The 26,006-nt window shown below is 49.3% G+C and overlaps 1 protein-coding gene and 1 pseudogene across 13 annotated transcripts; one reads left to right on the top strand and one right to left on the bottom strand.

Moving 5' to 3' along the window:
• On the top strand, positions 1 to 26,006 carry CCDC136 (coiled-coil domain containing 136). 13 transcript variants are annotated; one of them, XM_036230934.1, is made up of 19 exons: positions 1 to 60; positions 805 to 912; positions 2,471 to 2,725; positions 2,814 to 2,888; positions 8,074 to 8,397; positions 10,764 to 10,875; positions 11,458 to 11,629; positions 11,822 to 11,962; positions 12,280 to 12,438; positions 12,726 to 12,896; positions 13,319 to 13,504; positions 15,077 to 15,271; positions 15,737 to 15,964; positions 17,381 to 17,851; positions 18,223 to 18,444; positions 19,550 to 19,831; positions 20,510 to 20,809; positions 22,688 to 22,748; positions 25,665 to 26,006. In XM_036230934.1, exons 1-19 carry the CDS (start codon positions 9 to 11, stop codon positions 25,964 to 25,966), a joined length of 3,816 nt encoding a protein of 1,271 aa, XP_036086827.1. In that variant the 5' UTR covers positions 1 to 8; the 3' UTR covers positions 25,967 to 26,006. The 13 variants fall into 13 exon arrangements, with proteins under 13 accessions (XP_036086827.1, XP_016004145.2, XP_036086828.1 ...); XM_016148659.2 differs by having other exon boundaries at positions 22,642 to 22,748; positions 25,665 to 25,773; XM_036230935.1 differs by lacking the exon at positions 12,726 to 12,896.
• On the bottom strand, positions 10,377 to 10,495 carry LOC118611026 (annotated as a pseudogene).

The raw sequence follows: 26,006 nt of genomic DNA, 5'->3' as shown, positions 1-26,006 counted from the left end.
GAGAGGCCATGGAGGCGGGCGCCGGGGCTGGCGCGGGCGCCGCGGGCTGGAGCTGCCCAGGTCAGAGCCGCCCCTCCCTCCCCTCCCCACTGCCGCTCCTTCCTCTTCTCCATCTCTTCTTCCTGCAGACCCCCACCTCCTCCCTCCCTCCGCGGCTCCCACCTTTCCCTCCTAAGTCTTTCCCCCTCCGTGCCGCCCCTCGCCCGGGCCCGGTCTCCATCTTTCCGGGCTGGGTCTTCTGCTCCCGGCCGCGTCCTCCTGGCAGTTCCTTCCCTGAGCCCCCTCCCATCTCGTCTCTCCAGCCTGGTAGTGCTTCCAGCCCTGGAGGCTCCTGCACCCTCTCCAGCCCCGAAGGCTTCTGAGCGCGGAGCGAGGGTGGGGCAGGCGAGGTCCAGGGAGGGGAGGGGAGCGGCTCTGGCCCAGACCCCTTCCCACGGCGCCACCCCCCATCACCTGCCTCCCCTTCCTCGCAGCACCTCACCCTTTCAGCCGCTTCTTGACCGCACCTGCCTCCTCTCCCATCCTTGCCCCTCTCCTCCTGTCCCTGCTGAGCTCAAGAGCCACACACCCTTTCTGTCTGTGCAAGGGAGAAGAGCCTGGAACGAGGGGTGCTGAGGAGGTTGGGCGGCGCAGGGCGGGGTCCCTGCAGGCCTAGCTCGCTGCGCTGGGCAAGTGAGCCAAGCACGTCCAAGGGGATTAAAGCCCCCAGGGCTCCAAAGCGCTAGAAGGCATGTTCTCTTACCTGCTCGCAGCCCCAAGCCGCCCCCTCGCATCCCACAATCCCTCCTCTCTTTCTGCGGGCAGGACCCACAGTGACCACTTTAGGGTCCTACGAGGTGTCTGAGGGCTGTGAGAGGAAGAAAGGCCAACGCTGGGGGTCCCTGGAGCGGCGGGGGATGCAAGCTATGGAGGGTGAGTTTTCCCAGAGAGCTTTCTTTCTCTCCCCATTGCCCAGTTTCCCTTCCCTTTTCCCGCCCCATCCTGATCCCCAGCACTCTGGGCCAGGACACTACCCTTTCCCCAGTTCATCAGAGCTCCCTCCGCCCCTCCTCAAAGCTCGGGCTTTGAGGGAGGTTCTAGGAGGTTCTGAGGCCCTAATCACCAGCTAACCAGGTTGTGTGTCCTGGGGGAGCTGCCAGACAGAGAAAGAGGTCTGGTTGGACAGAGCTTTGAAGCAGCCTTTCAGCAGGGGGTTTGTTCTCACTGCCTGCCGACCCAGATCCCAAGCTGTCTCTTATTTTGAAAAGCAGGGAAATGAGCATGTGAATTGTCTTTCTGGTGCCACCACCACTAACTACATATACAAGCCTTGTAGCTTCGGTTCTCCAGGATAGCTACCGCCTGAGACTGCCTGGGAGGGGGCAGGTGAGAGGGGCCAACCTGCCAACACTCCTGTGTCTCCATCACACCCATGCAACCTGGTAGATGCTGTCAACACCAGACCCCTGAAAGGATGCTGATCCATTTTCTAGGACTTCCTATGAAGTGTCCCCAGGTCCCTGTGCATACTCAGTGTGGGCAACCCTGCTCCCTCAATGGGGTACAGATGATGCGGAGGGTCCCAGATGAACATTAGGCTGCTGTTATTAGAGAAAGTAAGACCAGGGCTGCAGAATTTCAAAACAAAGCAAATGTCACCATCTAGACAAGAGTTTTGCTATTTAGAGGAACTGCATTGCAGCAAAGGAGGGGATGCTTACCAACCAGGGGCTGGGGACTAGCACATTCCATTTTTTTAATGCATTAAAATAGCAGGCCTTGCTTTTACACACAGGTACCTCTGACTTCCCCCTGTGTGGTCAGCAGGGGGAGTGGCCTCATAACATTCAGGGAGGGGAGAGGAATCATCTCCCCAACACACACACTTAGCAGAGGAAAGAGAGGTGGATGTTGTAGAAAGTTTCAAAAAAGCTATTTGATAGAGCACATTTGAAAGAGCCCCCAAATTCAGTAAAACATTTAGACTCACTCCATTCAGGTGTTTTCTTTCTCTTCTTACTGACAGGCAATGGTTTCTTATTATGGAAAGGCTAATAGTTTTTTAACTTTCTACAAAGCCCCAAACTGTAACTCTTGCTTCATTTGGCCTAAAGATACGTCCAGTGTGTGAATCGTTTCTTGACTACTTGTCCCACTACACAGAGACCAGAACTGGAAAAAGCAGGAATCCTTATGCAAGCGTCACATGGTTGAGCCAGCTCCCAGCTGCTCGGTTGGCCCAAGTGTAAGGCAGTAATAGGAGGCCACCAGGTGCAGTACTGGTCCAGAAAGGGCCTGAGAGGGGGATGGGCTACCTCCAACTGTGACCACCACATCTGAGGACTCATGAGTGCAGGTCCTACCCAGGGGCTACTTGAAGGACACCAGGTGGCACTATTATACCAGTCCTGAGAGTGAGTTTGAGGGCCCTCGCAGGACTGTGAAAAGGAAGTTCGTTCTGACTCCCTGGCGGGATGGATATCTGTCCTAGGGGAAGTGTTACTCCCAGCTCTCTATGAGGAGGAAGAGGAGGAGGAAGAGGAGGAAGAGGAGGTGGAAGAAGAGGAAGATCAAGTGCAGAAAGGTGGCAGCGTGGGCTCCCTGTCGGTCGGCAAGCACCGGGGCCTGAGCCTCACAGAAACGGAGCTGGAGGAGCTGAGGGCTCAGGTGCTACAGCTGGTGGCAGAGCTGGAGGAGACCCGGGAACTGGCTGGGCAGCACGAGGATGACTCTCTGGAGCTGCAGGGTGAGTGTCCATGAAAAGGCCAGAGGGCCTGGGCCCAAAGGCTCTGTGCTCACTGGATCCCTGATGCCATCTCACCCTCTAACTGCAGGTCTCCTGGAGGATGAACGGCTGGCCAGCGCCCAGCAGGCAGAGGTGTTCACCAAGCAGATCCAGCAACTTCAAGGTAATTCCTAGCCCTGAGGCTGGAGAGGCATGGCCATCCAAATACTTCTGTCCTGAGGGTTTGGCTGAAGCAAAGCAGACAAACATAATCCAGTTCAATACTTTCTTCTCTTTTTTCTCTTCTATTCTCACCCTTTCTCCTTGTCTCTCCAGTCTCCTCTTAATTTCCTTTCTTTTTGCATCTCTGCCTGGCTCGTCTGTCTTCCCCTCTCCTTTCTTGCCCTCTCGTTTCACCCCTTCTATCTGTGGTTAACTCTCTTCTTTTTCTCTCCTTCAGCTGCCTCCTTTCACGCACGCATCCCTTTTCCTTGGTTCTCCTGGTCAATGCCAGGGGTAGGTGATCAGGACTGAATTCCAAACCAGATTGCTTTTTCCTGTCCCTCCAAGGGCACCATGGGAAGAGCAGCAAGCCAATGAGAAGTGACTGGAGGGGGAGTCTGCATCAGATGAGAATGCATCTCTTGCTCCCTAGGTCCGGAGCTTGTGGCCCCCAAATTCCTTTCTTCTAATGCCCACATTCTCTTTGTCTCTGGGAAGCAGCAAGGCAGGCGTCCCACATTCCACTGCACCACCAAATAAAGAGGCAGCTTTTGTCACTTTTGTGGGCTTCCAGAAGGTTTAGGGGAGCTGCCCTAGAAAACAGCAGGGACTTTCCAGGGAGAATAGAGATCAAGCCAAAAGAAAAGTATAAATGGAGAAAAAAGGAAGGCCAGGAAGCAGGCCTGGAGAGGAACATGCAAAGGTCGAGGAGAGGGAGCGAAAGATGTAAGCAAATGTAGATGCAAAAGCAGACAATGCAGCAGGGAGTGCAGAGGACAGGAAAGGAGGGGGTGTATTGCACGGGGCAGAGAGTGTGAGCGCTGGCCTCAGATCACCTATATGCTTGGGCCCAGCTCTGCCACGTAACAAGCTTTGTGCTCTTGGGCAAGTAAGTCACTTTTATCTTTCTCAGACTTGGTTCCTCATCTGTAAAATTTATTTATCAACCATTTATGGAGTGAGTGCCTGTATACTTGGAGGACCAGCTATGAACGGGACAGACCAGATCCTTGCTCTAAGGAAAAGTACATTCTAATTGGGAGAGGCAGAAAATAATACAAGTTCAGGTGACAATAAGAGCCATGAAGACAATATAACAATATGATAGAAAGACATGGATGAGATGGGAGTTTATTTTCGACAGGGTGGTTGGAAAAGTTCTCTTTGAGACGATGACATTTGCACTAAGACCTGAATAATGAGAAAGATCTGAGGGAAGAGCACATCAGGCAGAAGGACTAGTAACTGCAAAAGATCAGATGCAAGAAAGAACATGTATTGGAAGGAAGAACAAATGCTGTTGTGGCTGAAGCAAAGTACATGTGGAGGATCTGGTAAGAGAGAGTTCTGAGAGGCAAGGAGAAGCCAGATTTCAGAGGTCCTTGTAGGCCAGATGAGAGGTTTGGCTTTTATCCTAAGTATAATGGGAAGACATGGGAGGGTCTTAGCCAAGGCTGAAGTGATATAATCTGCTTGACATTTTTTAAAAGAGCACTTTGGCTACTGTGTGGAAATTGGATGGAGGAAATGGAGTCAAAACAGTGAGTCTGGTCAGCAAGTTATTGCAGTAGTCCATTCAAGAGGTGATGGTTGCCTGGATTAGAACAGTAGAAATGAAGATGATTCACAAGAGATTTTGAAGGTTGAGCCCTCGGGACTTCTGATAAATTGGACAGGGTATAAGAGAGACATGAAAGATGGCAGCCTTGAGAAACTTGATGGTTGTCGGTGTCATTTATTGAGAAAGACTCAGCAAGGAACAAGTTTGGGGGCTAGGGGAAGCATTTAAGCCATGTTTTCTATGTGTTGAGTTTGATATGACGATTGACATCCAAGTAAATACATTAAGTTGAATATATAAATCTAGAACCAGAGAAGAAATTGGAGATGTAAATTTGGGAGTCATTAGCATACAGATGACATTTGAATCTATGGGAGATCATGACATCACATGGAGAGATACAGGAAGAGGAGAAAAAAAAGAGTCCAGTCCCAGGATTACTCCAGTATTTTAAGGTCCAGTATAGAAGGAGAAATGAATAAGAGACTGAGGTAGGAGGAACTACTCTCAATTTCCTGTGTCTGAAATTGCTAAGTCAGGTAAGATGGCCATTTGGTTTTGCAAGATGGAGGGCTCTGGCATATTTCAGTGAAGACAGAAGCCTGATTGGATTGGGACTGAAGAGGAAAGGGGAGGTGAAATGGAGGTGTGTACAGATAAGTCCAGCAGTCATGTTTTGAAGAGGAGCAGAGAAATAAGAAAACAGGAAAATATAAATAAAGTCAAGGGACAGTTTCTGTGTGTGTGTGTGTGCGTGTGTGTGTGTGTGTGTGTTTTGTTTTTCTTTTTGAGATAGGACACACTAGATCATGTTTGTATGATGAAGGAAATGATCCAGTAGAGCAGAAAAAGGCACTTGATTGAAGAAGGGTCATTCTTCCTTTCAGACAAGAGGAAAGTCAGGGGATCTAAGAGACGCATGCAGCCAACTACGTGGGGAAATAAAGTCCTAGAGCGATTCCCACTCAGTAGGGTTGTTTCTAGCATTAGATCTCATCCAAACGGAGGCCGAAAGTCTGGTGAAGGCTCCCCCAATCCCCACCCCGCGAAAATAGTCCTTGCGCACGTGCGTTGCCGGTTTCCGCTAAGACGGGGCGCGCGCAACCTCAGAGGTAGCTGGTGTTGCGAGGCCGTTCGGGCCGCCACAGCCCCTCGGGGGCCGGACCGGCCTGTGGAGGGAGGCCCCCCAGGAAGACCACCTACGGGGGGCCGACAAGATGGAGGCCATAACTAGTAAGTGAGAACCGACTTCTCTGCCTCCCTAGCCCGACTCCCGGGCCCTCGGACTCACCCCGATGGTCTCAGCCCCGCTGTTAACCGGCGCCAGCTCTTCGGAACCGGGCCAGGCCCTACTAACTCCCAGCCAGGGTTTGCCCCGCCCCGCTTCCGGATAAGCCCCTCCCTCGGGCCTGCAAGCCCCGCCCCTCGGCCCACGGCGCCTTTTGTGTTCCTAATTAAGAGCTTTCTTAGGTTGATGGAGAACTTCCTCCATTTCCCAGTGCATCTGAGCATGTCATTTTTTTAGGGCTAGACGCCCTAAGGGAGATTTGAAGCCGAACGTAGAGATTCGAAGCCGAACATCAAGGGCATATTAGGGAAGTGGAGATTGGTCAGCTCCCCCCACAGGAGCTCAACCCAGGCCCTAGGGCTTTTATCCTCATAGGACATAGGTGTCTACCCCTCTAGACCGCAAACTCCAAGAGGCAGCTGCAGTTCAGTAGGGGATAGAACAAGGACTTTGTTCCTTTTGAATAGGAAGGAAGTCAGAGAATCTAAGTGGGAGATGCTTGGGCTTGGCACAGAAGGGTTAATCAATACTTGTGAGTAGACCAAGGAGAAGAGGCAGCTGGGGTCTTTCTAGGGAAGAAAAGACTTGCAAAAGATGTGCCAGAAGATGCACAGGCGAGCTTGGGAAAGTAGGGCTGGAGACATTTCCCCCTGTCCCCGTACAAATGCCAACTCAGCATTTATATCTGTAGTATGCTCAAATTTTTATTCTCAAATATCTATATTCTGTTCTAATTTTTTAAAAAAAATACCCAAACATGTAATTCTGTATTCGTTAGTACTCAGTGAAAAAGTTCGTTGAATAGACAAATTAACCCCCTGCCTCATTTATGCATGAGTACAGCAAATGTTTCTCAAGCTGCATTATGGCACATACTGTGGCAAATCCTGGAGCTATAATGGTGAGTAAAACATTGGTCTGCCCCTCACTCCGTTATAATCTTCTGCCTTCACGAAGCTTATAACAGAGTGAGGGGGAGACCAGTGTTTTACACAAACATACACACACACACACACACACACACACAGTGCAAACTACAAGGTGCTTTGAGAGCATTTAATAGAGGACTGGTTAGTTTTTTGAGGAAGTGGCAGGCTAGGGAAAATTGAAATCTGAAGGGTGAGTAGAAAGAGCAGGAGTTTAGGATAGGCGAAGGATAAGGACTGTGTGGCTTGCAAAAGGTTTAAGGGAAGGCCCTGACCCTCCCAACCCAATCCTCATTAATTCCCTAACCCTTGTTCCCAGGTTTGAATTCCCTATTGGTGTCAATGCCCTTTACTCTCCACATGGAGGTTCTCCTGATCCGGAATGGGTACCCACGTCCAGAAACCCTAAGATGCTCCACGGATACGGAGCGATCTGACACATTTCTTTTGTAAATTAAAATCTATTATAAAATATAGGCTTATGAAAATTCAAACAGCACCAATATATATCATATGAAAAGTAAAAGTCCCCATCTCATGCATCTTGCTCCTCAGAAGGAACTGCTCTTTATGGTTTGGCACATAGATCTTTCCAGATCTTTTTCCATGTCTATGTATATTTGTTTTATATATTATGCATGTAAATATATTTTTTTTTGCAAAAATAAGAAGACTATACATTTTATAGTTCATTTTCCTTTCTAGTTAGTGTACTATGGAAACCTTTTCAGGTCTTCTCTCTAGATCTATCACTTTCTTTTAAATTGCTGCTGATATTCTACTTAACTGTTATCAATTTAAAATATCCCTCATTGATTGACATTTATTTTGCTATGTTTAGTTATCATGCGATGAACCTACATTTGAATTTCAGCTATGAACTCTAAATACACATTGTTTTGGGGCCACTACTTACCTCAGGCAGTTCATGGAAGCTCTGAGGCTCTATAATTTCTAAGCTCCCAGATCGAATGTATGAGAATAGTATGTGTAAATTTTTCTAACCAGAACATTTTTGGAGAGACTAAGGGCATCAGTAAAATACTGTAAATTAGGTTTAATCTTTAATTGTCAGGCTATTCCTTAGAAACACTTAATACTTTTTGTTTGCAGTAACCTAAGTTATCACTTTCGGTGTCAAGCCTCAGAATCTACTTTTCTACTGTAACTTACTACATAGATTCCCTCTGTTCCTTTTTGAGGTATTCCCTTTATTCCATACCAGATAAAACTATTCTTCTCTGATGGCATAGAGACTAGGTTGTCAGGAGTTTCCAGATAAGAATTAAGTCTGCCTTTACCTTTGTGCTTCTAGAATATGGTTAATTAGTTCATTTATCCTCTTGACCATTTGAACCTTTGGGCTTTGCAGGTGAGCTGAGGTCTCTACGGGAGGAGATTTCCCTGTTAGAGCGTGAGAAAGAAATTGAACTGAAGGACATGGAACGGGAGTTGCATGTGGCCCAGGCTGAGATCCGGAATCTGCGACAAGCAGCAGAGGATTCTGCGACCGAACATGAGAGCGACTTGGCATCCCTGCAGGAGGACCTCTGCCGGATGCAGAGTGAACTCGACGACATGGAACGCATCCGGGGAGAGTACGAGATGGAGATCACCTCCCTCCGTGCAGAACTAGAAATGAAGACCTCCGACCCATCCAATAGTTATAGTCTCTCAGATTTCTCTGAGATGCAAGGTATGAGAGCACAAGCCCTCCTCCTGGTCTGTCAGTAAAATAAGGCAGAGAGAGATAGTGTGTAAGAAGATGGTGGAAGGGTAACCTTAAATCATGAATTGGGAATCTCTAGGAAAAAAAAAAATCCCTCCAGGTTGAATTCAAGAATATAAGGGAGAAAAACTTAGCCAGATGTCACACAGCCAGCCAATCCATAGTCGTATAAGAAATAGCACCACTGGAGATGTACCCTGAGAATTCTTTCTCGGAGAGCCATCGGTCATTTGTTGAGTCAACTCTGCTAAAGGCCTTCCTGGAAAAGACTGGAGCTCTCCAGTTCTGAGATGGGAGTACAGGGGCCTGTCACCTTGGGAAACTCGTCCTGTTGCTCTGGCATGATGGCGCTTTGCCTGGACCACTTTCTGCAGAGGCTCCAGTCCTGTTCCCAAACCCTGGGCTGCTAATTCATCAGCTCCTTTAGCCCTCCCCCAAGTAGAAGCTTTAGGGGGCCACAAATCAGAGCACAAGAGAGCTGGAGAGGAAAGGAGGTTATTTCTAGTAATACATGAGGTACTGAAAAGTTCAGGGTCCGGCTTTCAGACAGTGAGTCTCCCAGCTCGTTGCTAGGATTCATGACATCGAAGAGTTTGTCTTTATTCTGAGGCTAGATTGATGATCTGGGTATAATGGGAGGGACCCTGTATTAGGCCAGGTCAAGCAGAGGCAAATCAACAAGAAACCAAAGAACCGCAGGTTTCTCTACCTGTAGCAAGCCTCTCAGAAGAGCCTTTGGACTGGCGATGCTAGGAGAGGGCAGCAGCCTAGGGGAAGGGCTTGGACGGGACTTGCGCAGCCTTCGGTTCAGCATCTCGGCTCCACCGATTAGCAGGATGACTTTAGTCTTGTTATTATCTCTCTGAACTTCAGTTTCCACATCTGTAAAAACTGGTTGATAAAACTTTACAATTAGATGAGATCCTGGACCGTGAAAAGGACCTTAGGAAAAAATGTAGAGAACTCTGACTAAAGTGTAGAGTTTAGCTAATAGTAATGTACCAGCGCTGGTTCCTTAATGGTGACAAGTGTACCCCCTGTCAGATGTTAACAGTAGGGGGAACTAGGGGAGAACTCTCCCAGGGGATTCCCCACTATCTTTGCAATTTTTCTGTAAATGTTCTGTAAAACTATTCTAAAACGAAAAGTTTATTTAGAAAAAAAAAAAAAAAAAAGGGAGAGAAAACCTTACAGAGCTATTTGGGAGATTAAATGAAATGCCTAGCACGTTGAAAGCACTAACTGAATCCGAGGCTGAAACCATCAAACCTAATGTTTAGCAGATGGTTGGTTTTTAGTAAAGATTAGTGTCCTTCCTTCTGTCTATGGTAATTTGGAGTATTCCAAAGACTTCTAATTGAAATAAACATTAGGAGTGAATTTCAGGGTGTTGAGTCTGACAGCAGGTAAGATAGGCCTTGTGTTCTAATTAGAACAAGTTAGTATTTTTAAAATGTCAGTAGAATTAGTATTCTAAGAAAAATCTTAATCATGAAGAAACAAAACAGATATGGGTGTTTGTATTATTGCAGCATTAAAAAGTATTGGTACCTGGTACTTAGGGACCTGTGCTGGGGCATTTCAGCCGGATCTCTACTGATGCCTGAGGATGATATGTGGATTCAGTTGGGATGGGCCCTTCTGTCAGCAGACAAAAGATCGTTAGAAAGAACTCTTGACCATGTGCAGGCCAATGTTTTTGGTGTGGCGATAAAGGAAGTAAAGGGACATTCGGGATGCCTGGGTTGTCTCTGAAAGGCCAGGAGTGACAGCATAACACCTGGCAGCTCTCATCTCTCAGCTTTTTGTACTAAAAGTGTTATAGGAAGGCAATCAAACAGTTTAGCGGAAACTTTAAATACAATAAACCAAACAATTCAACCCTCACAAGCTCCTAAAATCCTAGGACTCTGTCTTGGTTTTTTTTTTTTTTTTTTTTTTTTTAACGCCAACAACACCTGGTCTTCCTAAGTGGTCTCCCATCCAAGTACTAACCAGGTCCGACCCTGCTTAGCTTCCGAGATCAATCAAGATTGGGCACAGTCAGGGTGGCATGGCTGTAGACTGGGGTTTTAAATATGGGCACACAGGTCAAATCTTCCGTAAAGATGAAAGGAAGGGCAGTCTCTTGAAAGAAGACAAAGAAAGCTCTGTCGCAGTGTGGAAATTTCTGGGCCCTGTCTTCTGAGCCTCTGCCCATGGTATCTGTTCTGTCTTTGGAAAAAGAGGAGCTATTCAGCCTTCTGCTCTCAGATTTCTAGGCAGGAAAATTGGGGTCTGGTCATCAGTGCTTCCTCCCTAGGACCTCACTTCTCTCCTCTTGTCCTCTGCAGAAGAATTGCAACAATTACGAGAACGCTACCATTTCCTGAACGAGGAGTACCGGGCCCTGCAGGAGAGCAACAGCAGCCTCACAGGGCAGCTTGCAGATCTGGAGAGTGAGAGGTACAGCCAGGAGGCTAGTGGGGCTCTGTAGAACTGAGCTTTTCCCTGAGTAGAACTGGAGAAGGCAGATGCTGATGCCAGGCTGATGAGCATCCTTCTGCTCCTGGAGAACTGGTCCTACCCGTGGTGTCCAAAGGATCCAGATATGGCCTAGAAGCAGGCTTGGGGATCTAACCTGGTTGTCTAGAACTAGAGTTGAGTGAGTGCTAAAGTTTAGTTTTCTTCCGTTCTAGCCATTGGGGTCCAGTTTGATCTGAGTAGACTGGAAGTGATTCCTTTGTTGTCCAAATGGTCTCAATTCAGTCTAGTGGCCTCAAGTTTGGAGCTGGCTTGACATCAAGTCCAGCCTCAAGCTCAACTGGACTTATACTCTTAGGGTTTCCCAGAGCCCAACAAGCCTTTGCAGGCTGAGGTGCTTGGCACTTTTTTCTGTGCTCTTCTAGGGTGTTTATTTGAGAGGTAAAACACAATAGAAGACTCCTTACCATCTTTTGCCTAAAACGATGGCATCAGAACCACACTTGGTAGGTGATGCCAGGCAGAGCTCTCTCCCAAACATGGCTCTGGGGTTCTGGATTACAGGACACGAAGAGCAACAGAAAAATGGCTACTGGAGTCCCAAACACTAAGGAGTATGATGTCAACAGAGTCTCAGACTTTAGAAATGGATTTCTTGGAACCTCATCCAGAAACCCAGTTGTTACGACAGCAGCTGCTGGGAGCCGAGGAGCAGATGCACGACATGAAGAACAAGGTAGGGGAGCCGGGCTGCTTTCACTGTCTCTCTCCTGGGCTGTGGGGGAGACTGGCAGAAGAGGCATTGATAGCCGAGATGATAGTGCTCTGGGGCCTTGCTTGCTTGCCTGATGTAAAGATTCTCCCAAGCCTGTTCTTGGAGTGCATGCGGTACGTGTAGTAAGTCACCTTCTTATTCTGTTCCCTGCAGTGTAAGGAATTGTGTTGTGAGTTGCAAGAGCTACAGCATCATCGCCTGGCCAGTGAGGAGGAGCAGAAGCGGCTGCAGAGGGAGCTCAAGTGCGCACAGAATGAGATGCTTCGGTTTCAGACTTCCCACAATGCCACCCAGGTAAACACTGATGGGAAGGGACTTTGGGGAGGGCAGAAGGGCCTCCACGGAGTCGCTGCTTCAGGGGAGGATGAACGCAGAGTACGGCTGTGCTCTGCTGACTCTTGCCCTGCAACCAGGGGTACAGTCTACTGGAGAAGTCACATAGCATTGCATTCTAGAAATGCAAGTCGTTATTGAGTGTCTGCCTCAGAGAAGAAACCAGACCAGAAGAAACCATCTTGGGAGCAAATCAAGATGTCTGCATCTGGAAAAGAACCAAACTGGTCTGCTGTTTCTTGAGAGTAACCATTCTACCCACATCCTCCCCACCACAGAACGAGGAGCTGAAGACCAGACTCTGTGCCCTGCAGCAAAAGTATGATGCTAGCCAGGATGAGCAGCATGAGCTCTTAAAGGCACAACTCCAACTTCAAGCTGAGCTCCGGCAGCTCAAAGTCATGAAATCGGCAGTTGTAGAAAGCCAAAGTGAGAAGGTAACAGCAACCAGAGGTGAGGGGCAACTTAGGTACTAAGAGCTTTTGGGAAGGTAGATAAGGGTAGAGAGTTAAAACGACCCCAGCCACCGTCTGTGCAGCACTACAGGGGAACTCTGGCCACCCCTGAGTACTACATTAGATGAGAGGAGAGAGGACAACCAGTAAGTGAAGGGCAGGAAGAAGTCAATTCTTAGACTGTTCGTGTCTGAGAGTGACTCAGGCAGAAGAGAGAGTGAGTGGCTTGAGCATCCCAGAGGTACTGCCCAAAGTCCCCTCCACCATAGGAGTTACTGTGCCGACTGCACAAGCTGCAGCTCCAGTACGAGAACCTCATGTGTGAGAAGGATAAGCTGCTGGACGTGCAGCAGCAACTGCGGGAGGACCTGCAGTACCATGAGGCAGAGGTGCAGCGCCTCAAGGACATCGCAGGCTGCTTCCAAGAGAGCATTGAGAAGGTAAAAGAAGCTTCAGGTGAGGGAGAGGGTAGCAAGGCGGAAGCTTCTGTGAGAGGACTGGTGTAAAGGAGGAGTGTGAATGCCAGGAGTTCTGTGGAGTGGCTGTTGGTGAGGAGGATAAGGAGGTGCTTAGTAGAAAGGTATGTCAGAGACTCATGATGCTCTCAGCTTCCTTGGATTTTAAATCAGAAAACCAGCCTATAAAAAAGAAGCCCTTTTTCTTTCCCAATCCCCCAAATGGAAACCCCAGAAGGTCTCTGTGTAGAGCCTGTTAGGGACAGGTACATCTCGGGGAGCCCCCAACGGGATGAAATTGGGACCGGAAAGGACAGGGTAGGATCCGCTTAGCCCCTGTCTGAGAGGAGAGAGTATAGCCACTGGGACTCCTGGGATGATGGCGGGGCCTGCCTCCCCTGCCCCAGAACACAGAGATACAGTCCCAGCTTGAGGAGATGAAGCAGCTGTACCAGAGCAGCAAAGAGCAGCTGGAGCATCAGAAGTACATGTATGATCAGCTGGAGCAGGACTTCCTGCTCTGCCAGAAGGAGCTGAAGGAGCTCAAGACCACCCAGTCCATCACAGAGGAAAAGGGAACATGCGGTGATAAGGTAATTGTGATTAAGAGAGGTGAGATCTCCTGGGCACTTCCTCTGGAGAAAGGAGGTAAGGGCAAAAGATGAAGTCATCTGTCCGCCCGAGGGGCTTGATGGGCTCTTATCCAATCACAGCTGAGTGTGGCAAGGCAGGAAACAGAGGCAAGAGTCCCATGCTGTTAACTTTAAAACAGTTTACATTGACCTCGACTCGAGCCACAGCTTAGTAGGATCAGTACATCTGGGTCCAGTCTGAACACCTGAAGGTTTTACACATGATTCCACGTGTAGGGTGTCTCGTCATTCTTGGAGAAGAACATACACATAGGCCCATATATATACATTTTATTGTTAGAACCAGAAAGAGTTCTACATGTCCCAGTTTTCTGAGGCAGATTGCAAATACTCTTGTCAGATGGCATGGTCTTGTGTCCAGAACACTGACTGGGTATTAGAAGGACCTAGGCTCTTCCAGGATTTATTCTGTGATTTCAGAGTCATTAAGACCTCAAAGCTTGAATTTTACCCAATTTAAATTGAACAGAATACTAGTATCTTACTTCCGTTTAGTAATAAATCCTGGTAGTGATAAAGCCTTCCTTATTCATTTTCTCTATTTTTCATAGTGTGTAAAATGCAAGTCATCATCAGTTACTCTGTGTTGAGCACTTTGAGGATCACCAGTGAGGAAATGGGAAGGTGTTAAAGCACAGGAGAGAACAGGCACAGGATTTTCAAAAAATGGTGGAATAAGTCATGTTCTACCAGAAGACTCAGTAGCTCCTGCCACAGCCAACAGCAGGCCGTGTCCCCGGGGAAAGGCCTTCGGGAAACACAGAAGTGGGGAGGTTGTTTGGGGCCCCCTAACAGTCCACCTGCCTTTCTACACCCAGGCTTACATTTCCCCTTTTCCCCATTCCCACTCAACTTAGGGGCCTGGGGGGTCCATGCCTTGCTCATCACCTCCTCTTCCAGTGGAAGAGGAAAAGCGTGCTGGTGTACAGAGCCAGCTTTTTCTCTCTGGCCACGAAACAGCATTGAGATTAGTATGAGAAGATTTGGGGTTTGGGAATCATGGCATGATTTAGTCTTCTCAACCCAAATTCAGCAATAGTGCCTACTTTCCTAAAGATTTTACAACATGATTATGAAAACAAAAATGGGAAAAAATTAGTGTGAAATTATGTCCTTATTGGTAGAGAGCATAATTAGGTATAAAAAAAAAATTGAGAGTAATGAGAATAAAAGGGACTAGAATTACCAGCAGGATAGGATAATGGTTTATAGCAAAGAAAAGGGCCAGAGGAAAGGGAAGCAGGAGGTGAGAAAGGAGGGGCATTCGTAACACTCCCGCTCAGAATGCTTTTCGAAGTGACCAGTAAAAGAAATGTGGAGCAGAGCCAAATAGCAATCCCGAGCCGGCTGCTGGAGTTCCCCACTCAGTGTCTCTCTAGGCCTGGGTGCACACAGCACGTCTTGGGTTGATCAGTACAGGGAGGGAGACCCTGGTCAGGAGTAAGAGGCTAGCTGCGCAGGCAGAGAACTGCCTTGCAGAGTAACCGCCCCTCCATGCTCCGCCCCGTCCAGTGCGATGCGCTGCTGTCCAGACTGACAGAATTGCAGGAAAAGTACAAGGCCAGCCAGAAGGAGATAGAGACGCTGCAGATGGAGCAGTGCGAGCTCCTGGAAGATCAGAGGAGGATGCAGGAGGAGCAGGGCCAGCTGCAAGAAGAGCTGCACAAGCTCGTAATCCCGTTACCCAAAGCTGGTCTCCTGCAGAAGGTAACCACAGCCAGGGAATGGCAGCTTACTGTGGAGAAGCCGCTTTGAGAGGCTTCCCAGGTGTGACTAGGGCAAAAGAAAAGGGTGGAGATCAAACGTTTTCTTTTCCTAACCAACCACTCCTTACTTTTTCACCAGTCTTCTCTAACCAGAAAGCTGATTAGGGTTGTACACCTTAAAATATGTTTTATACTCCGGACTCTGTCCAGCATTTTATATTTAGATAATTAGTCCACCTGAAGAAAATATACTTGAAAGCACATTGTAAACTACCGAATGCATCCAAGTATTTGAGACCTGCTCATTACTAGCAGGTCTCCACAGCAGGACTCCCTCCACCCCAGGTGGGCTGTGCAGAGCCGACCCAGAGACTCCCAAGGGAAGGGCCCCCAGCGGGAAGGAGGCAGAGGTCTTTCCTTGTGGCCGCCACAGTTCCTGCCCCCTTCCTTCCGCTGTACCTCGCAGAGTCAGGACCTCCTTTCAAAGTTACGAGACCTGGGTGAACTGCAGCTGCTCTACCAAGGCATGCAGGGGGAGCAGGAAAAACTGGTACACAACCAAGAAGTTTTAATAAAAGAACAGTCAGAGCTGCACAAAAGGCTGCATCTTTGCAAAGACTCTCATTTCCGGGAAGTGTTGGAGAATCCGGAAGGTTCCAAATCGCCTAAGTCCTCAAGATACAGTCAAAACAAGGTAACCATAGCAAGAGGCAGGGACGAGTTTCTGGGGGCAGCAGCATGGCAGGGAAAGGGGCTGCGTGGAAGGGTCCGCGTTTGGGGAGGCTCGTTCTGCCAGAAGGAAGGATGAGACTGAAGTCCTGACCTGCCCCCGCCATGACCACTCATGGGCTCAGTTAAGATGTGGCTTTATATGTGGCCCAAAGACCTCATCCCCAGGTACGCCCAGCTGCAGCCGTGTGAACACTTAGAACTGGGGTGACCCGAAAGCCTGGAGTCACCTGATAATTTGATTCAGTCCCTTCAACATCTCATTTTCCGGATGTCTAATCCTGCTCCAGTGTTTGCTTGGGCCTGACTCGAAAGGTGTCATTCTTTTCTCATGAGCCGGTCGATGATTGAGAAGTACACTTTTCAAGGGTCCAAATCTGTAACCTTTCAGTGTTCTTCCTCAGGCCAATCCGGGACCATTTATGTCCAAGGGAGGAGGTCCGAGCATGTGGGAATCTTGGTTCTGACCACACTGTCTGCGTTAGAACGTTGGCACCAGTAACAGCCATGAGAGGGGAGTTAGGCACTGGCAAGGGGTCATGCCGTGAGGCCTCGCCGGTGGGGACTTCCATACACGTCTTTCAGGTGTGGGGGATGAAATTGGTCTGAAGTCTAAGTGGGAGTAAGAAAGAATAGATAGATAGTTTCAATTTAGGCAAAATCAATCCATTAGGATATTAGCCTGGACAGGGAGATCCAGGGAACAGCAGGAGTCCAAACCGAGGTTTAGTCAGATTCCAGGAGCATCAGATTTCAGCCTGGGTACCAGAGACCCACACCAGGTATAAAATATTTTCTTAACCGATCAGATCTCATCCTGGGCATCAGCAGCCAAGAAGTCCATCTCAGAGGGCCTGGGAAACATGCCCAGAGGCCAGATTCAGAACTGGGGCAGGAGGTATAGGAACTCGTAGTGAGATCTTGGTTCCAAGTCCCCATCTTCTGAGGAAGGACTTCTTCGTCTGCTGACATTCAAGGCCAGGGATGATTTTAGAATTGGGGGTAGAGAAAGGGACTGAGTCGAAAGGTCAGGATGACGGGTACACCTGACTGAGAAGAGGGGAGGGTGAGGAACCAGAGTGTTCTCGAGGCTCACGCAGCACTGCTCCAAGGAAAGAGATGTGTAACTGAATGCAGAATCAAGAGAAATAGGAGCTTGGAAATCTTGGAGCATCTGCCCTGGGGAGATTTCCCCCAGTGACCCAGAAACTGACACATGCCGGTTACCTGTAGGCTAAGTGGAGGACCTAGACTGTGGTGAGACTGGAGTGTAGGTGTGTAGTTCTCTAAAGTGTGCTCTCGGACGTCTGCACCAGGAAGGGTGCAGCTAGGAGGACTGCGGTGTCAGTAACGATACTGTCTCCCTACCCACTCCCGGCAGTCCAAGGTGATCGACGCTCAGATACGGGTTCTGCAGGATCTGTACGAGACCAGCCAGACTAAGCAGGAGCTACTGCAGCAGGAGCAGGGGAGGCTCCAGGAGGAGCAGAAGAGGCTACAGGCCGACTTGCAGCTCTGCCTGGAAGAAATGCAGTTGCTCCAAGCCCAGTCCCCTTCTGTAAAAATGAGCCTCGAGTCCAACAAGAAGAATAGCACAGCCAGCAGCAGTGAGAACTGTGAAAAGACTGACGATAACAACATTGATGACAACGAGAGCTATCACAAGAGTTACAGGAGCTCCGAGGACAGTGATGAGAGCTTTCTCAAGAGCTACTACAGTAGCACCAGTGAGACCTGTGGGAAGAGTCACCAGACCACCACCAGCAGCAGTGGCAATAGCTCTGACACCTTTTACAAGAGTTACGTCACCAGCAGCAATGAAGATGAATCTGCCGAAGCTGAAGATATAGAGGTAAAAGCAGGCAGATGACAGGTCAGGCAAGGAAAGAAGGTTCTTGTGTTATTAAGACGTAAGTCACCGGGGAAGGGCACAGAAGTAAGGTGGGCAGTGGGGTCAGAGCTGAGCTGGGTAGCTTGCTGGACGTAAAGGGGGCACGCTGCCCATCTAGCCTGGAGATGTTTCTGTCTGGATAGAGGTCTAGAGTGCAGGACTTTTCATCAGCACAGTCACAGTGCTCACTATGGGAAGAAATACGGGATCCCTCTGGGCAGCTTCAGGTCCTGTGGCCATTGTTTTGTACCCAAGGAAGAGCCTAGCGAGGAGAGTGGGGTGGAGGGCAGGTGCATTCCAGGGTGCCGTCATTACTCCCCCACCCTCCACAGCACTTTGAGGAAATGGTCTCCAAGGTGCTGGTCAAGCTGCAGGGGGTGCAGGCCATGTACCAGTTCAGCCAGGAGGAGCACGACCTGCTGCAGGAGAGGATGAAGAATCTGCTGGACAAACAGAAGGAGCTGAAGGCAGAGCTGGATGCCTGTGAAAAAGAATTCAAGGAGTGCATGGAGGGCCTTGAGAAACCTGTTGCCTCCCAAAACGACAAGAATGAGGTAACCGCTTTCAGGGAGGCAAGGTTTCTTGTAGGAGACCCTGGAGCCAGAGGAGGTTGTAGCCATTCAAAGAGGCTGAGCAGAGAGGGTCAGGAGCTCACTGCCCCGCTCTCTGCACGGCCGTCCGCTTCCTGGTCAGATGGACAGAACAGGGACTGAATCCCGGGAGGCCGGGCAGTCTGCTGTGTTGCTGATGGACGTTTTTCCCAGGTGCCCACAGTGCTGGCATTCACTAAGACCCTTTGAATAATTTTTTCTTTTTTTCCCTATGCCACTTCTGTTCTCTGTTTTGCTCTGTGTCCTACAGCACTTCCGGTAGAGTTATATTTTTTTACCTATCCATTTTCTTCAGTTATTTTGTGTGCATTTGTCTCGTGTCTTCAACTGGATTGTAAGCCCTTCAAGGACAGGGCCATGTGTCCTTCTCTTGGATCTCTCAGAATGGCAAGAAGAGTGCTCTGCATCCACTAGCAAGGGGATGGAAGGCACTGTCTCTGACCAAGAGCCGTCTGCAGTCCAGTGGGGGTCACTGTGTGCGCACGGGAGAGGCTCAGAGAGCAGTAGACACGTGGGCCTAGGTTGCTTCGTACTGGTCCTCGCCAAGGCGACCCTGGTGTGCTGCCAGAAGTCAGGAAAGAGAACTGGAGACTAGGAAGCAGGGTTGGGACTTGCGTCTTTTTCCAGGAAGAGGTGCAAGTGCCCAGGTACATTCTCAGGAGTGTACGATAGCGTTCCGTAGATGATTGTACTTAGTACAGAGAGAAATAGCTTGGGTGAAGTAAGAGTACCCATCAGAAATCACTATAAAATAAACCCTGAGGTTCAGAAGGTGTAGCCCCATAGTTATTCCCCAGACAGATCACAGTAAGGATGTAATTTAAATCAATCATCCTTTTTGGACCACGTTAGATATAAATGATCAGAGCGGAGGAGCTCTTCGTAAAACTGCATTAGAGGCTCATTTTCCACCGTTTTGTGTTTTCTTTATCATCTATTTCCCCGTGAGCTCCAACAGGGAAATTTCTGAGGCAGTGACCCCCCCAGGCAGGGCCCAGGAGTCCCACATAGGCCCAGCTGTGGGTAACTGGCCCTCCGCTACCAACAGATCAAAGAACTCCAGACCAGGCTGCGGGAGCTGCAGCTGCAGTACCAAGCCAGCATGGATGAGCAGGGGCGGCTGTTGGCAGTGCAGGAACACCTGGAGGGGCAGCTGCAGTGCTGCCAGGAAGAGCTTCGCCAGCTCAAAGAGAAGAGGTCTTCTGTTGCCAAAGAAACCGAGGGAAAGAATAGCAGTAAGAACTTGCGCAAGAACTCCAGTGGGGTTAAAAGTAAAAAGGTGTCCAAGCCAAGCCTGCAGAGTTCTCAGGGGAGCTGTGAGTCCAAAAAGGTGAGTAGTGACCTCTGTAGCCAGATAAGCAGAAAGGTAGAGGAGATCCTGGAAGAAAAGTCATCTCTGCCGCCATTCTGACCAGGTAGGCGTTAGTAGAGAAGCTCCTGGGGTCTCTAAGGTGTCTAGGGTAGTTAGTTTCATCTTAGTAGCAATTGGCTACTAAGTGGCCCTCCCTCTTCCTGTGAAGTTAAGGGGAGAGCGGAATCCAGGCCGCTCGTATCTGGAGTTACAGCCCCAAAGGACCACAGCCCCTAGGCTGGACATCTGCTTCAGTTAACCCAGCCCAATTCTCTGGGGCCCCTGTTCTTCCTGGGTCACACGCCCAAGAGAAGGACCCAATGGATGAAAAGAGGAATGTGTTCCAAGCAGTTGTGCGCACATATGTGAAAGAGGACTGGGCAAGATAGGAGTCGCCACGTGGGGGTAGGAAGAGCAGTCGAGGTGCAGGGCTCGAGAATCTGGCAGCTAGCCGTCTGGAGTGGCAAATGGCCGGCTAGATGCATCGCCCCTGAAGCCTGGGCGTGACTGCCCTCCACGCTGCCTGCAGGGCGTACCATGGGTCCCAGATGCAGTGCTGGGAAGCACGGTGCTTTGGGGATAGTTCGGCATGGCCTGCAGGGCTCGGATCTTCCCATGTAACAGCATCCCCTGTCCTGCCCCACCTCCGCCCCACAGAGTCTGGAGGTGGTGCTGTACTACAAGGCCAGCCACAGGGAGTTAGATGATATGACAAAAGAGGGAAAGAAAGAGGACACGGAGGACAAGAACAAGGAAGAAATTGAAGAGGAATCGAAGAAGGAGTCCTGGGACGAACTAGTTTCTGAGCCCCAAGACCCGCTAGAAGTAAAGTCCATAGAAGATGAGGAGGAGGGACTTGAAGACTCCCAAGACCAGGAAGAGAAGGAAGAGGACGACAGCTCTTCTTCTGAAGCTTCAGAGGAAAACAACCCCCTCAAAATTTCTGAGAGCAGAAAGGTAACCGCAGCCAAAGGCTGGACCAAGTGGGAAGCGGGCTCTTGGGCTCAGGCGCCTCAGTGTTCAGGGCGACCCAGCCCTGGATGGACTTCTACGGGTGTAGAGGCCAGCGAGCTCTGAGGTGTAGCACTCGGGGAAGGCGGAAATGGAGCCAGGCTTGGAGAGAGCGGTCTCTCTGCAGGAAGTGGCAAACGTAGGCCAATATGCCACGGAACTGTCTTGCAAAGGCCACCTTTGCTGGGAACCAAGGTGGGGTCATTGGAGTTCTACCTGATTTCATTTGCACGGTAGCCCTTGTGACTTACGTCAGGAGGGTGCGTCCCCCTCTCCCTTAGTGCTGTGCTCAGGAGGCTGACAGAACGAGGCCTTCCATCAGCCCGCCGCAGTCACTCAGTCCTTCCCCACGGTGCCCGGTCAAGTTTGACCTTTGTTGTTGCTATTAGGAGTGGGTGGGGGGCTGGCGTCACCCACTGGGCTCTATGAGGCATGAGGGTGGGGGCCTGGGTGATCAGAAGTAGTAGGCAAAATAGTTCTATCCGTACAGCAGGGCATTGATCGGTCCAGGGAGACCAGCCGGGACCTTAACCTTTGAGTCGCTGGATCTTGACAGGCTTGGGTGGGAGTGTCCCGTACAAAAGTGTGTCTGCGTTTTAACAACCGGTACATTGGTACAAGTACGTGCCAGCTGAATTCCTGCCCTGGTTGAGGCCAGCTGGGGGCTCTGGCTCTCTGAGGAGTTCGAGTCCTTCCCGAATAAGCCCTCGGTTCACAGGCCAGGTTCTTTCTGCCCCTCTAAGCTCAGGGGAAGAAAATCAGTCTCTTGTGGTGGGGTGTCCAGGCAGCTTCAAGGCTATCTGGAATTTTCTGGCAGTTCCGTCTGCAGCACTGGCTTCGGGTCCAGCGTGCAGTCCTCTCAACCTCGTGGCAGACCACAACTTAGGAAGCTGAGCGTGGGAGCAGCCGCCGCCTCCTCCCCAGTGTTGTATTCCTTCGACTTCATCGTATTCCACCGCATTCTGGTTCAGAGCCTCGTAGGTTTCCTGGCCTTGGGTACCACATTTCTAAATGCCGGACCCGATTTTTTTTACATCAAAGTCGAGCACATTCTTTGTGTCTGCATACGGAGGAGTCCTTTCGGCCCGGTGGGTCCTGTATCTTTTGCAGGCATCTCTACTGGCAATGTGTCACCGTCCACAAACTCACTTTCTCTCTGGAAGATTGTTGCAGTGAAAGAACTAGCTCTTCCCACTGTTAGCTCGTTTTAATGCATTTCGTCTCAACCACAGCATTACACTCCTAGGGCATCGTAGGGACCAGAGCCCAGAACACTGAGGGGCTTGATGGAAAGCAGCCAGAACAAGGGACTAACAGAGACAGGTGGCCGGGCAGGAGACGAGCGCTTCCTAGGGTGACTCGGGCAGAGTTTACATCCTGCTCGTCTGGAGAGCCCAGCTTTCCTTCGCCAGAGCTTCACTGTTTTAGTTACTGACCTATAGGAGAGGTCTAGGTGCAGATCGTCCCTGCTTAACAAAGATATGAGAGGGATACGACAAGCCAGAAAGCTGGAGCCACCACCTGATTCGGACCTCCGCTGCTGCTATACCCACTTCATTTTGCATCTTCTGGAGGCTACCAGTGGGAAGAACCAGGCCCGGGTCACAGCGAAACCTTCTGCCGCTCTCACTGACCACGCGTTTAACCTCTGATCTCTCTCTGTTTTCCCTTTGTTTTCTCATCTTCGTTATCTGTTGGATTCATGTGTGTTGTGTCTTTTTGCCACCTCTCATCTCCTGGCCTCTTGTCGTGCTTCTTTCTCGTTTGATATGTTGCAGCCATCCCCTGCCCCCAATCCCCCCATCTTCTCCTTGCCTCTCGTAGGCCTGGTGGTCATATCGGCTTTGCTCTGGTGCTGGTGGGCCGAGACGTCGTCCTAACACAGGTACTGGTATTGCGTCTTCTCCTTCGGAGGGGTAGAGGGAGGGTGCAGGTTGCTCTGGCCTCTTCTCTTTCCCTTCTCTCTGGGCATCTCACTTCGTGCTTTTGCTGTTTTAGAACAGGCATTACCCAGGTCTGAGATTTAGCCCTAGTTTTGCCTCGGGCTCCTGCAAAGCCCATGCCATGTCTTCATAGCCCATATGGAGTTAGAATGCTTACCGTGGGAGGCAGACTGTGGTCTTACGGCCCAACGTAGAACCCTAGGGCTCCACTTGCCTTCTGGAGCTTGTAGGCTCCCTTTGCCGCTTCCACTCCCCGACCCTCTCTCCTCACGTCCCGGGAAACGGAGTGTAGTTGGCTTAAGGCGTAGGTTCAGAGTGGCAGCTGAAGCACATGTCGGTAGCTCTTATCACCGTCTCCTTTTCTCTCCTTCCTTTATTTCCCCTCTCACTCTTTTTTTTTTTTCTCTTCAGATGCTTCTTTCTATCTTTTAGACATTCCAGTTATGCCCACAATCTTTACCTCTTTAGTGACGGGGTCTCTCCCTGTACCGGTTCTCCTCTGTATACTTCCAGATTTCTAAGTCCCTCCCTATAGGATGACCCAGAGCACTCAGGCATAACCTTTCACCGACTCGGACTGTAAGGACTTAACTTTAGCAACAGATAAAATTCCAGTCCTGTTTCCCCTTATCATCTCTCCTCATTTTGAGAGATTTTCTTTAGTTGCTTCCAAGTAATTAGGAGGACATCATATTTCTCTTTATTCAGCTTCGGATCACATTAGCTCTCTTGATAATATCACATTGTTAACTTCAAATCATGTTTATACAACCCCTTTGCACATTGCATACGCCAAGCCTCCCCTCCCCCTTACCCGTAGTTGATTTTTTGGATCCAAGGCAGAATTTTCCATTTATCCCTACTAGAGATAAACCATTGATCTAACCTGTGAAGTTTTTCGTGTTTTTTTTGTTTGTCCGTCTGCTTGTTTTTTAATTCGCAACTCTGGTTTCAAAATATTCCCTTTCTCTTCCATCTTCACATCATCATCCTCAGGGGTGAGAAGCCCACCCTCGTATCCTCAATCACGTTACAGAGGAGGGCCAAGCCCCTCAAATGTCATCCCTCCAGGCTCTTTTGTCCAGCTTATTGGTCACATAATAAACCACGCTGTCATCCTACTCTCTTTTCCTCGTATTTTCTCCAGTGATGCCATGGAAAACCTTGTCAAACACCTTTTTGTTTGTTTGTTTGTTTTTAAGAATATTCAAGAAAAAGTAATTCTTTTTTAAATTACAATTGGCAACATATTAGATCGAGGTATACAGTATAGTGGTTAGACATTTACGTAGTTTACAGAGTGATCTCTCTGATGAGTCTGGTGGTACCTGTCTGACACCACGCATAGTTATTACGACATTATTGACTCTATTCCCTGTGCTGTATGTACTTCACATCCCCGGGACAATTTTGTAACTACCAATTTGTAATTCTTAATCCCCTCACCTTTCACACCCAGCCCCCCAACCCTGCCCCCTGTCTGGCAGCCATCAGTATCTATGAATTTGTTTCTGTTTTAAACACTTTGATTAAGGCTAAAACATGATTTTCTTGCTCCGTGAATTTAGTAACCCAGCCTGAAAGGAGTGACATGACTTAGCCCTCTGTGACACCCAAACCAGCCCCCTGTGCAGCCCGTCTGGAATCCCGCCTCTGCCCGGCGTAAAGGGCACCATTCTCACTTGTGGGCTTCAGCTCTTTCCCCCTTAAGAACATCAGATGGACATTTTTAGCAGTGCGCACTGGGATGTAATCATCTGCACATGTAAATATTTTTCCTAGCTCCCTTACATGTCTTACATGAATTACTCTGTAAACCCACCTCCAACATTGTTTTTGTTTTCCATTTCATAGCTCATGTCCTTTTTAGTAACTATTTCTACAAGGAGATTTTTTTGTTGTTGTTCTTTATAAGTTGGCTTAAAATCTTTGTAGATCCTTTATTCTCTGAGCAAATGCATTCTTAGCATCAATGGGCTGTATTCATCCTTACCTAAAACCATCCTTCTGTTACTTTTCCTCATAGCTTACAACTAAAAACCCAAATTCTGTCTTTCAAGTAATACAGTAAAAAAAAAAAAAAAAAAGTACTGAAAATGGGAACTATTTCCCCAAGTATGTATTTTCTTGTCCAAGATTTCATGTTCCCTAAATGGTGTTTTTTGTTGTCCCACAAATCAGCAGGATTTGCTATGGTCAGCAGAGCCTGGGAGCCTCCGCCCTCTAGCACATGCTTAGGAAGTCAGTCGACACACCCAGCGGCTGGGGGTGTTTTAATGACCCTGGCTGGCAGTTGCCTCCCAAGGGCAGTGACCAGCTTCCGCAAATTTCCTTGAGCCAGCATCATACTCCACGAAGGGTTTGGGCTGCCTAAGAGCCCCGTATTTGCCTGCACTCTGTGGCACACCTTCTTCACGTCCCCTGCCAGTCTAAACATCCTCTTGACTCTTGAGTTCATTCTCCTCCATGAAGCTAATGAGGAGCTGTTGCTTTTCCCAAAGGCCCGCATTTACCCCACCTCCTCCCTTTTTTTTTTTTTTTTTTAAACCGTGGCGTTCTATCCCTTCTCAACCACACCCATTTGGATACTCTGAAGTCTGGCTCAAGCAGGAACTGGTATTCTCATTCTGTGGGGGCATGCTTACAGGCAGTCACCTCAGGTGATACACATAGTGTTGTTCCAGGATTCTAGTGGTACCAGGACTCAGACCGCACTGTCTCCAGTGGTTACCCAGGAGGTAAGAGGGACTGGACCACGATGGTCCTGAAGTGTCTCCAGCACCAGTAGGCAGGGGATCTCTGGCTTAGGGAAGGGTTCAGAAGACCAGGCACTCACCATTTGTCTTTGGTCCCCACAGAACATGTTTGGGATGTGGAAGCCTATGGTGTTCTTGGCTCTTGCAGCTGTGGCTCTGTATGTGTTACCCAACATGCGACAGCAGGAGACAGAGTTCTGCCTCATGGAGTGATGGCAGACCTGGGCCAGCCAAGGGGGCAGATCCCCAGTGGCTACTACCCTCAGCTTTGGGCAGGACGCACTGTGCCAGAGCCCCCGCTCCACCCGTATGTCCCATGTGTCCCCATCTTCTTAGCCTCAGTCACCCAGGCTGGAAAGGCTTATGGGGAGCTGCTGGCCCCCATCTCCTCCTGCCTTGTATAAGAACTTGGGTTCCTTGTAATTAAATGTCAACCTAACTGCA

The sequence above is a fragment of the Rousettus aegyptiacus genome, unplaced genomic scaffold (genome assembly GCF_014176215.1).
Source record: "Rousettus aegyptiacus isolate mRouAeg1 unplaced genomic scaffold, mRouAeg1.p scaffold_m13_p_13, whole genome shotgun sequence".
Taxonomy (NCBI): domain Eukaryota; kingdom Metazoa; phylum Chordata; class Mammalia; order Chiroptera; family Pteropodidae; genus Rousettus; species Rousettus aegyptiacus.
Note: the sequence above shows the minus strand (reverse complement) of the source record. Positions and strands in the feature narration are given on the sequence as shown.

Bases quoted from the DNA above. Each gene is read 5' to 3' on its own strand.
- CCDC136 (XM_036230934.1), top strand. From the start codon at position 9: ATGGAGGCGGGCGCCGGGGCTGGCGCGGGCGCCGCGGGCTGGAGCTGC. The intron at 11,630-11,821 runs GTAGGGGAGCCG...TGTTCCCTGCAG, and splicing joins TGCACGACATGAAGAACAAG to TGTAAGGAATTGTGTTGTGA. The intron at 20,810-22,687 runs GTAACCGCAGCC...TGCCTCTCGTAG, and splicing joins AAATTTCTGAGAGCAGAAAG to GCCTGGTGGTCATATCGGCT.